Source organism: Clarias gariepinus, chromosome 10, assembly GCF_024256425.1.
Source record: "Clarias gariepinus isolate MV-2021 ecotype Netherlands chromosome 10, CGAR_prim_01v2, whole genome shotgun sequence".
NCBI classification, from domain to species: Eukaryota; Metazoa; Chordata; class Actinopteri; order Siluriformes; family Clariidae; genus Clarias; species Clarias gariepinus.
The window spans coordinates 22468902-22481058 of NC_071109.1; the positions used below are offsets into that span (position 1 = coordinate 22468902).

Sequence of the window (12157 nt, forward strand, 5' to 3'; positions counted from 1 at the left end):
CAGGGTAAACCTAAGTCGTGCCCTAAGTCTCCTGGGGTAGGCTACTGGCCCTCCCCGACCCTGTACAAGGTTAAGCGGTTTAGGTGATGAATAAGTAATTGAGCAATATCAGCTGACAGTTCGACAGTATTATGGGTCATGTAGGAAATTGGTAAGCAAAATAGGTTAGTTAAAATAGACCTTAATAAGTGTTAAGGAAGAAAATTTGAAACTTTTCCATAGTTGTACTGTAGATCATATGTTGATTTTCTATGGCAGGTTCCCGTGCTGAGGCCGATGGACCTCATGGTGGAGGCGACGCCCAGAAGGGTTTTCTCCAACGGCCACACGTACCACATCAACTCCATCTCAGTTAACAGTGACTATGAGACTTACATGTCCACAGATGATCTTAGGATCAACCTGTGGCACCTGGAGATTACCAACAGAAGCTTCAGTATCCTTTTTCTACAATGAAAAGTGACCTTGAGGACAACAATTAAACAAATGTTTACCATGTCATGCAGTGTCACTGATTACAGCGAGAGAGGTAATTCATCTGAAAGTAAATGTACTGTATGAGGCTAATAAATGGATCATGAAAACTGAAAAAGATTTCGACAATACAGTGCAGTAGGTGAAACGTATCAAATATTTCATTTCCCTAAAGTAATTCATCTTCCTGGTCCTTAAACACAATTGTTTAAAGCTTTTTATTGAACGCTATCCAAGCTGGTTACTCCAGTTGTCACAGAAAAACATGCACATGCTATGAACCTGCCACTGCAGGTGAAGTTATGTTTAGGTGTAGCCGGGAAATCCTGGTGTCGAAATGAGCCTATGGGTTCCCTCTTTTTTTCAAAAAGGGGCTTATTGAACCAGGACTCAAATCACCCAAAATGTAATTTTATACCTGGTGTCACATGTAGTTCATTTTGAGTAGTTTGTCTCTGATTCAGACAGCTAAAAATAATAATTTTAAGTGTGAAAATGTGTATCAGCTCATCTACCATTATCACAATGAGTCATACTGTCCTTTGATTGACAGAAGAATCCTATATATATATATATATATATATATATACATACCTTGGTGGATTTCTATATTAGTCATAGCTGAGCTTCCACATGTTAACCGTTCTGTGATGAATGCTAAGACAAAATAAGCATAACAGGGAGTAGTAGTTATGTAGTATTAACATATGTTGGGATCCTGTAAAGTATTTCCTGAACAGTGTCTCTAGACATCGTGGACATTAAGCCGACCAACATGGAGGAGCTGACTGAGGTGATCACAGCAGCAGAGTTTCACCCTCACCAGTGCAACACGTTTGTGTACAGCAGCAGTAAAGGCTCCATCCGCCTGTGTGACATGAGGGCCGCCGCGCTCTGCGATAACCACTCCAAGTGTGAGTATATAATGTAGCTAATTCATCTTCATTATGGGTGTGAATGAGGATACATCAGTTCTAATCAGTTAGTCTTGGGTGTGGCGGCAGGTCTTTGTTACCTCCACGCCTGGCAGAGTTTATTAGTTCCAGTGTGACCCCAACTGACCTATGATATAAGGTGATTAATTACATAGCTGATCACTTTAATTCTGTTAAAGCTGCAGCCTAGTGACAAGTGGAACCAGGAGAACAAGCGTAGTGAAACTCTTCAGCTAGAGCTCTCAATCAAATATCATTTATTTACAGTTTGTGAAAGTCTCTGTTTGTCTCCTGTCAAAACATTACTGGCCAAGTCGACCTGCTAATCATCAAACTTCTGATTTACTGATTAAAGTACTTGATGTAACGAGTAATCTAACCCATTAGGTCGGCCATTTAAGTACTCAGTTATTTGGTTTTCAAAAATGTAATCCGTTATTTAGACAATTTATGCAATCTGTGAGCCAGACAGCAGTCATTCCCAATCCGTTTGTGTGTTAAAGTCGACCTACAAGCTCCCAATAACCCGATAGCCTCCCGATAACCGCGCCCCCCTGTGTTATTCCTGCTGTTAAACCCCTGTCTCACCTGCGTGGTTTAACTGTGTGAGGACTGACAGTGGAAAGATGGATACCTAATCACAGCACCAAAACTCGCAGTGAATCATGATACTTACGGTCACCGCGCGAAACCGCGTAGGTGAGATAGGGGTATTAGTAGTTAACAGATTAGGGGCTAAACTTTGCTAAAGGGTTAATGATGGTAGAATAATTATAAAGGTCTTGACTAAAACAACATGCATAAGGAATCACAAAGGAGTTTTCATTTCTGCAATGGAAAAGTATTCTAACTAGTTACTTTTATCAGAAAGTAACGCTGTAATAAAGCTGATTACTTTTTAATGACAGTAATTTTGTAATGTAATTAGTTACTTTAAAAAAGTCTTCCAACACTGTGTGTGGGTTTCCTCCCACTTCTCGAACAATTTAAAAAAGAAGAGAGTCACTGGCTTTAAATTGCCTCTAGGTGTGAACGAGTGTGTAAGATACAAATGCAGTCAAACTTTGTTCGCTCTATTAGATCTAATAAGAGCTGCCATCTTGAAATCATGAAGTAGCTGTACAGCAGAGCTCAAACAACAAGAATTAGAATACCATCAAAGAAAGTGTGTGTGCAGTACAATACAGCTACTTAGGAAGTAAAATCGCTTTTTAATTTTTAACCTCTGTTTAATTTACATCAGAATGAAACAAAGAAGTACCGATCAATGTTCCGTATCCTAAATCCATTTGATTAGAGCTTTAGCAACATGCAAGATCCATCCCCAGACTCTCCACTGAATCAGACATTACAAATGCATAGAGCATCCCAGCTCCTTCCACTCAGTCGTTTTCCCCAAGAGACCAAACAGCACGTCAGGCGTGACAGGGATTATCCCACCTCCCACCTTCACCAGGGGACACAGAAGGTGAAGCTTATGCTAATATTTAATATCATTATGTTTGCTAAGGCTTAACCCTCTTAATTTCATTTCGGAATGATTTGATGAATGCTGAAAAAAAATCCATACATGTGACTGACTTGACGCAAATAAATTTATTTTAGCTCTCCTTCGGGCTTTGAATCTCCTCGGAATCTGTGTCGAGATGACGGGCAGGGGCGTGCATTTTCAAAACCAGATTGAATACATTGACATGAAAAAAATAAATCAATGATCTAAGGCGGCGTGCTGTGTGTATGGACATCCCCAAAAGTAAAAAAAAAAATCCGGCTTTATGGTTATTGTAGCTGCTCCAGTCACACTGTTGAATAGGCTGGTGGCATTGTGTAACCTGGGGCAGGTGTGGCCTTGGGGGAGGCTGGAAGAGCTTTTTAAGATACATCCTGAAGCGTGTGAGGAGGTAGGGCTCGTACACACAGCTGTTATTTTCACCTGGTGTGACAACATGGAGCGTACAGGCATGACAGATTGTCTGGGCAAACAGAACGTCAGCGAAATCGTCTAGTAGCATAGCAAGCGTGTTTGTGAGTCGATTTTAGGTTTCTGCAGCTCTGTGTGTGTGTGTATGTGTGTGTGTGGGTGGTTAGTGTGTTGCAGTATTCCTTCCTTGCTTCCTCCTCTTGCTTTCCTTTTCCACTAATAAATCTTAGTCCTGTCCTGAGGAATATTCAGAAAAATCAATGTGTGCTGTGCCACGGAGACCCCCTGCAGCATTTCTCCCGTTCTGCGCAGTTCCCAAGAGAACTCATTACGCTCTAGTGAACGATATGCAGCTTAACTTGCACTTCGCTGGATTTGTGGAATGACAGGTGACACAATGTCTGTCTGGGACACATGCACTCAATCCAGGCAAGCCCAAGTGGCCAGTGCTTTGTGCTTCTACAACGATCTGTCAGCACTCTCCTCGTGGCTTTTATTTGTCATGGAGATATGCTGCTGAGAGAGGGCGAGAGAGAGAGAGAAACACCACATAGGCCACTTCATAAAGCATGGATGGCGTTTCTGACAACTGATGGGGGTAAATTTGGGTTGTGGTTGGATTCAGAAAAAAATGTCCATTCTGTCAGGGTTGCACTAAGAGAAATTTCTCCTGCTTTGATCCAGTCTTTGAAGAGCCCGAGGATCCAAGCAACCGGTCGTTCTTTTCTGAAATCATCTCATCCATCTCTGATGTCAAGTTCAGCCACAGCGGACGCTACCTGATGACCCGGGATTATCTGACGGTTAAGGTGTGGGACCTTAACATGGAAAGCAAACCTCTGGAGACCTATCAGGTGAGGCTTCCATTTTGCTCTCCTCCTCACATGGCTTTTTCAAGGACATGCTAAGATGCACACACGATACAAACCAGATAGCATGCTAAAGATGAATTGTAAAATAGACCATTCTTCAAATTTACCATTGCTCAGTAGTTTCCATCTTGTTAATTTACACTTCCTAATATTATCGGTTCAGCTATCATGCCTGGACATGTAGGCGGAAATAAATGAACAAAACACTAGCTTGCGCGTACAGCACACCATTATCACAGTTAATGACATGATACGAGGACTGATGTAATGGGAAGGGAAAACCTCATGGGTCTCTTTCAGTGCTATTTTCTTATAAATGTGACGATTCAGATTTCGGCTATAAACCTGTTCATCAGTTTATGTTAAACACTAAACTATCAGCTACAGGATTTCCACAGTACTGTGTGTGAGAATATAATGAGCAGGTTTTCTGATGACATGCATTCTGCTTTTGTCTGTGTGTGTGGATGTGTTCTCTTATTTAGGTACATGACTACCTGAGGAGTAAGCTCTGCTCGCTGTATGAGAACGACTGCATCTTTGACAAGTTTGAGTGCGTTTGGAACGGATCGGACAGGTCAGAGCTGTTCACACTTAACACCAATGACATCATAAACCTCTAATGCCTACTACGTAATCTTTTCCTTAGAGGGTATTAATATAAGTGAAAGGCAACCTAAATACCAATGTGTATTATTTCTATTTAATATTGACCTCAATTTCTCAACTGCTATTTTAATAGATGGTTTCAGGGCGGTCGATGAGTGATTCGACATTCTTGGGTGATAAACACTTAGGCACTTTCTTTAATTTAATTCAATAAAATTTTATTTATATAGCACTTTTAACAATGGTCACTGTTTCAAAGCAGCTTTAACAAATTCAGTCCCTAATTTAGTCGTGTCCAATTCCTCCTGTCACTAGGGGGCTCCCACATTAAGGCTACTACAACCTCTCAGTCGGGAGGGCCGAAGACTATCACGTTTCCTCTGAACGACGTGACGCCAGCCGACCGCATCTTTTCAAACTGCTCGCTCACACACCGTTGGCGGCGACGTAAAACACTCAAAGGACAGCGCTATTCGCTCCTTCCGCTTGCGTGAGCTCACACATGCCCCTTATTGGCTGCAGAGCCATGATTAATGTGGGAGCATGAAGTACCTCTCATTCCTTCCCTCTGAGAGAGCTCGGCCAATCAGCTCTCTTAAGGCCTCTGGCTGCACTTTACCGCATCACCCGGGAACCGAACCAGCAATCTCCGGATGATAGGGCGAGCACTTTACCACTGCGCCACTCTGGGGTCCAGCTTCACAAAATTTAAAGAAAAATATGGAAATTTGTATTGGATAAATCATAATGCGTAGATTGTCCCTGACAAGCAACCCGAGGGCGACAGTGACAAGGAAAAACTCTCTGAGATGGCAATAGGAAGAAACCCTGAGAGGAAATAGACTCAACAGGGAGCCCATCCTCATTAGGGTGATCAGAAGGCAGAGTTGGAGGTAGCAGAGCTGAGGATGTTGAGGTTCGCTTTGGAAGTGACAAGGATGGATAGGATCAAGTATGAGTTCATCAGAGGGACAACCCATGTTAGATGTTTTGGAGATAAAGTCAGAGAGGCCAGATTGAGGTGGTTTGGACATGTTCTGAGGAGAGTTTGTGAGCATATTGTTAGAAGGATGCTGAAGTTGGAACTGACAGGCAGGAGGTCTAGAGGAAGACCAAAGAGGAGATTTATGGATGCAGTGAGAGGGAACAGCCGAAAGACAAAGAAGAAGATAGCAGGAATTACTTTGCATACTGTGTGTTAGGCAGCTGGAAGTTCAATATAACAGAAGATGTCTAAGTTAACATGGAGTCCAGTTCCACCAGGATAAGTCAGACAGGTGCAGAGGGCAGAGAGGGTCTGAATCACTGGCAGCCCCGGAGGAGCATGTGTAGCTCCTAACCATCACGAAGCAGAATCCAGCTGGAGTTGGTCCTTCTCCAGATGCCTCAGGATCCTCCCAGAATATCTATTATTTGACATGTTAGATAAGATAGGTTGTTCCAGTATTTATTAAACACACATCAAGGGACTGGATTTCAATTGTTAACTCTCCTAGAAATATGTTCCAGACCTTTATACTCCTATCAGCCACAACATTAACTCCACCGCCAGGTGAATTGAATAATATTGATTATCAATTATATACCAGTAAACTGGTGACAGGATCATGGGCACCCGAGGCCCATTTATGCCTGTGGAGACCAAAGGCCAGCCTGTCCATTCTGATCCCACAGAAAAGCCAATATAGCCCAATATATGGAGCCCAGCAGGCAAAAAATTCAAGGCTGCCGATCCAGCCCCCATATTCCGCTGATCCCATTACCATCAAGCACCCATGGGCTTAGTGGTTAGCACCGTAGCCGCGCACCTTCAGTGTCACGGATTTTATTGTCATGTCTCTATGTGTTTATATGAGTTTCTATGTTTTCCCCATGCTTGCTGTGTTTCCTCTGGGTATGCCGGTTTCCTCCTACAGACCAAAGACATTAAGTGTAGGCTGATTGATGTTTTCAAATAGCCTGTAGCATATGATTGGGTGTGTGAGTATGTGTGCCTGTAGGTCACCAGAGGTTCGTTTCCTCAGCAGCAGCAGCGTAACATCCCCCACAGCAGAGACCACAGGCATGAAGTCATAGTCATTAGTCACTGCGTCCAAACATCGGGTAGCGATGTCAAATTAGAAAGAGACAGAGAGACAGAGACAGAGAATGCTCTGCACAGTTATTGTGCTGTAATGATGTTCATAAAAGGTCAACAGCATCATCATTGTAATTCCATATTTATCCGTTCCCAACGTCAAATGAAGACATCCCTTAGTTTGTTTAATCACATGTTGGAAGAATGGTCCAACATTCAATCAGACTTTAAAGGGTTTCTGTATAAATTTGTTATTTATAAATTTCATCCAGCCAAAATGCAGGAGTGCCTCACAATTACATTCCATCAATTTACATTAATCAACTTCCCTTGAAATGACTCTTCATATCCCTGTACGGGATTGTTGTATGCCTATAACAGTAACTTCAGCTATTACAGTAAACATAATCCTGCAAGTGTGCCTCATCATTTTTATTATCATGTCTTTTACTATTATGTACTTTGCTGCTTAATGGCTTCCAGCAGATGTTCCTCGCTTGTTTAACTGTGTTTGCACTTATTTTATTTGAAACAAGCTGGAAAAAACGGCAACCAGCCAAAATAGAGGGGGAAAATGGGTTGCAAAAGAGTTTTTTTTTTTTTTGCAGTTTGGATAAAAGAAGCCTAAATATATTTCACTTATAAAATGTGGCAATGACTTTCTAACATTGCTTTGGTTGTCTTTTTACAAAGAGAATGCTGGGTAAGAAGCATAGTGGTTAAAAATGTCTAAAAACTGACCAAGGATCCAAATTTAAATCCTTATACTTGGTTCTGTGGAGCTGTTTTGACAATGATTTAGTCTGGAGCTTATCAAAATAATGTAGGTGAATGTAAATGAATAAGGTTGAAAAAGTAAATCAGGCACAAGCTGACACATTCACATTGTTCAATAGTGATGCACCATAAAGAAACAGACAAATTCTTCTGTGCCACAGCTACAATTTTTCACTCTTTAGGGTAGACAGTTAAAGATGTTAGATATTAACTCCAGTTTAAGACAAATGCTCTTGTCCTGATTTCACATCTGTCTGTGGTTGGGGGACTGATGACACTTGTGCCACAGGTTTTTTCATATTATTACATAAAAAACTTATTTGTTACTTGGCCAAAAACAAAGCAGTCAGTGTGTGCCGTTGCGGCATGACGATAGGACGTGTCCTCACAACCCTGCCATACATTTACATCACCTGTGCAGGAAGAAAAAACACTTTTACATGGTTTAGATTCTCATTACTCCACAATGGGAATCAGTCGGGACAAGCGTCCAACATATATATACAGTGATTAACCGAGAAGTCCAAGTATTTCAGGAAAAGGATCAATTCTAGGGGTGTAATGATATACTCTGGTCACGATGATAATTCAATTTGATTCTCAGAATAACCATCCATTTATTTTCCGTACCACTGGAGCCTATCGCAGGGAACTTTGGATCAGTAAAGACAAATCTTAGTTTAAAGGACAAGAGAGATTTGCTTATATAACACAATAAGTTATTGTCTTTATACTGTATTATGGTGCTTACAGTGGTGGCCAAAAGCATTAATACAGCATATGCCATGTATTAGTGCACAAAACTGGTGATTTCACTAATTAGTTCTAGGCTATCTGGCTAAAGAGTTCTGCTAATTAACTGAAAAACTGGCTATGTGACGATGGTATTTAGCGCCTGGAGCCATGGCCTGTGTCCAGACCTAAACAGAACAGAAGAGAGTAGCTGTTGGACAGTGGTGAAGAAGGCAGTAGCTGTCAATTGCAGTCTTGTGTACATGATCTTTAGGACGCAATCAAGCAGGCATGGACTGAGCGAGTAACACCAGAGTACTACACACGTCTTTTTGACTCAAAAAAGACTCAAAATTTACAATCCACTTTTGTCTCAATACTTTTGGCCACAACTGTATTAAGTCGACTAAGCCCATGCTGAATTTTATAATTTTTTTTCTTTTTTTTTCAGTATGATCATGACTGGCTCATACAACAACTTCTTTCGAATGTTCGACCGCAATACGAAACGAGACGTGACTCTAGAGGCGTCGCGAGAGAACAGCAAGCCGAGGGCCGTCCTGAAGCCACGCAAGGTGTGCATGGGCGGGAAGCGGCGCAAAGATGAAATCAGCGTCGACAGCCTGGACTTCAGCAAGAAAATCCTGCACACCACCTGGCACCCTTCAGAGAACATCATCGCCGTAGCCGCCACTAACAACCTCTATATCTTCCAGGATAAGGTCAACTAACACCGGCACAGCTTAAATGGCCCTGCGCACACACACACACACACACACACACACACGCATACACACTCATATACCCACACACACACAAAGACAGGCAGACTAAAGTGCCTGATCACTGCATGGGGCCAGGGTTTGGCTGCAGGAGCCATGATGCTGGTGGATTGTGGATTTTTTTGTGCTGAGAGAAGCTGGGAACGGGAGCTGGAGCGGGATACAAAGAGCATGACTGGACCGAAATTTAAGACGCACACTTACCGTGCACTGGCGAGTGTGTACAAGATGCGCTCTGCTGTTTTGAGTAATCGTATTGTTTTTCTTCCCCATATCCACAATTCTTCTCTTTCTTCTTACTACCCTTTATTTATTCTATTTATTTACTTCTCCATTTGAAAGAAATGCCTGATGTTCTAAAATTGAAACAGGGCTGCATTTCATTACAGCATTGTTTTATTAGTATTATCAGGTCTAACAGATCTAACTCTAAGGACCGTGTCAGTAAGCTTTGTGTGCTCTGTTTTCCATCGACTCTCGCATCAGTGCCCATGCTTGTGACACCAAAGGGCATCTTTTAATGAAGCTGACAAAGGTCTAGATAGAACGGACACAATTCCATTCCCTAATGCCCTTCATCCACGACACAGCCGTCAATGAAACTGAACCGGACTTCGGACGCGGCCGTGCACGCTGATGCCGAGGCCATACACAATCACTGGACATGACTGTAATTCTTTGCCACCTGATTCTTTGAGAACACGGTGGTGTCAGTGGTCTGAAGTCATCAACGTTGCTGTTTTATTCGTCTTTTTATGTTAATGTTTCATTTAATAAGCTGTGGTGCCTTCTTTTTCGTATGTGGACTTGAGAGCAGTTGGGAAGGGAATTGATGGGTTGATGGGATCCTGTTTTTGGGTGGTGTGATATGTTGGTTTGTGGAATGTGACTGTTTTTTTTATGAAATGTGGACTGAATAGCTTTGTGTAGAAAAAAAAAAGAATGAAAATGATGTATCAAAGTACACAAGATGTAGGTACTTGAATTTTGCAAAACAGGTCATGATGTCAGCTCTTGTAGGCTTTTGATTTAAAGTCTATGTCCCTGGATTTGACTCATTTGACTCAGCGCAGTGTTAGGAGGAAGCTGTTATTGCACTCGTGACGAATCGCTCTAATTAACTAAGAGAATGTCTGCTCAGCAGAGTGCAAACTGCAGCATAAAATACTTTTGCCACTTTTTCAAACAGCTCACGTGTTCCACTGTTGTGCATTTTCTCTCAGACAGCTAATGCACCATCCTCCTTTTTCATGTTTCATGATGTGGAAGAAAGCGAAAGGATGGCGAATAATGTAGCCTAACTAGACAAGAAGAATATATGATATCAGGGAATTTTAGGTACAAGTCCTTTAAAAAAAAAATGTAACATCTAACCAATTTCAGTTGTGAACTTGTTAAAGAAACAAAGTTTTATAGCTCAGAATGTATTTAAATGCAATTGAATGACATGCAGTCTTTATGCTTAATGGAATTTGTTGAAATAAAAAATGAAAACATGTGCAAGTTGAAACAGCTTGATTTTGACTTTCTTTGAAGCTGGTGAGTTAATTGTGTGTTCATGTTGAGTATGAAGGAAAACAGCAGTGCTGAAGTGAAGCCTGAAGTGGATCGAGTGCGCCCTCATGTGGCTATTCAGAGGAACATCTACTTGCTGTGGATCTGGTTAATGTTGACCTACTACACTGTCAGGGAAGATTAGTACTAAAATGTACCATTTCTGGTCACTGAGGCTGTACTGTTGACCTTATGTACTTTGGATTGGTGCATGCAACATTAAACCTTTATACTAAAAGGTAATTACAGTTCATTTATAAAACAAATCTATTTAAGGTACATTATGTTGACATTTCTAGGCAATAGAGTAGAATACAAGATGAAGGTATAAAAAATATCGATACCACCCCAGCAATGAGGAAGGTTACAGTTGCACATCCTTTTCCTTCTGAGAAGCTACTTACTGTATATGTAGCTACTGTATGTAGTAGATTAAGACTATGATAAAAAATATGACTAAGGGGCCAATGTGATACCATTTCAACACTGATTCTGGATTTACTCACTCACTTATCGTTTATACCACTTTATCCTGAATACAGGGTCGCTGGGTGCCTGGAGCATATCGCCTACCCAGACACACACTCATGCACACACTACGGGCAACGTCAATTAGCCTAATGTGTATGTATTTGGACTGTAGAAGGCACAGCCCCCGAGGCGGGAATCAAACCCGGACCCTGGAGGTGCAAGGTGACAGTGCTATCCACTAAGCCATTGTGCCGCTCTGATTCTGGATTTAATAGGTTAAAAGAAAAAAAAACTATCATTCAAAGTATTATGAATTATGAGCACCAACATATTAGCCCAAAAAATTAAAAATAAACAGGAAATGTTATACCAGAAATAGTAGACAGTCAGTAACACAGCAGGTAGCTTCCTCCAGCTCTGAGTCCCAGATTCAGTTTTGAGTTTACAGTCTATCACTTCTGGCTTCCTCTCACCTCCCAAAAACAATATCTTGATTGACTTCTCTTAAATGCCCCTATGTGTAAATAAGTGTTAGTGTGTGTGTGTGTGTGTGTGTGTGTGTTGTCGACAACAGCAACTCTGGCCAGGATAAGGCAATTACTGAAGATACGAAGAGGGAATATGTAGACAAAATGATGGAGAAGTGTGTGGAATATAAAAACAGATGAAGTTTGAGACAGAACATTATGTATGTAAATGATCAGTGCAGGAAGGATTTTTTAAGGAAGACTGGACTGGAACATCGGCTTTCAGACCTACAGTTGGTGGTAATGTGACCTACTGGATTCCAACCACCGTTAAACAACATTTGATGGAGCAAATCTTCCACTTTACACATTCCAGAGATGTTTAATTTACTGGATTCCGGTGACTGAGGAGGTCAGTGAAGACCATTCATAAATTTTGAGAGTTTGAGATAGCTGTTGCTTTGTGATATGGTGCGTTATCATGCT

At 41.5% G+C, this 12157-nt stretch overlaps 1 protein-coding gene across 2 annotated transcripts in view; it reads left to right on the plus strand.

The window, feature by feature from the left end:
* The window catches only part of LOC128531719 (serine/threonine-protein phosphatase 2A 55 kDa regulatory subunit B beta isoform-like), a 52064-nt gene extending 41375 nt beyond the window's left edge, over positions 1-10689 (plus strand). For both annotated transcript variants that reach the window (XM_053505823.1, XM_053505824.1), the window contains exons 5-9: positions 259-436; positions 1224-1388; positions 4015-4184; positions 4688-4779; positions 8849-10689. In XM_053505823.1, the coding sequence (XP_053361798.1) occupies positions 259-436; positions 1224-1388; positions 4015-4184; positions 4688-4779; positions 8849-9128 (885 nt within the window). In that variant the 3' untranslated portion in view covers positions 9129-10689. The remainder of the gene's footprint in view (positions 1-258; positions 437-1223; positions 1389-4014; positions 4185-4687; positions 4780-8848) is intronic.
* The last annotated feature ends 1468 nt before the right edge of the window (positions 10690-12157 follow it).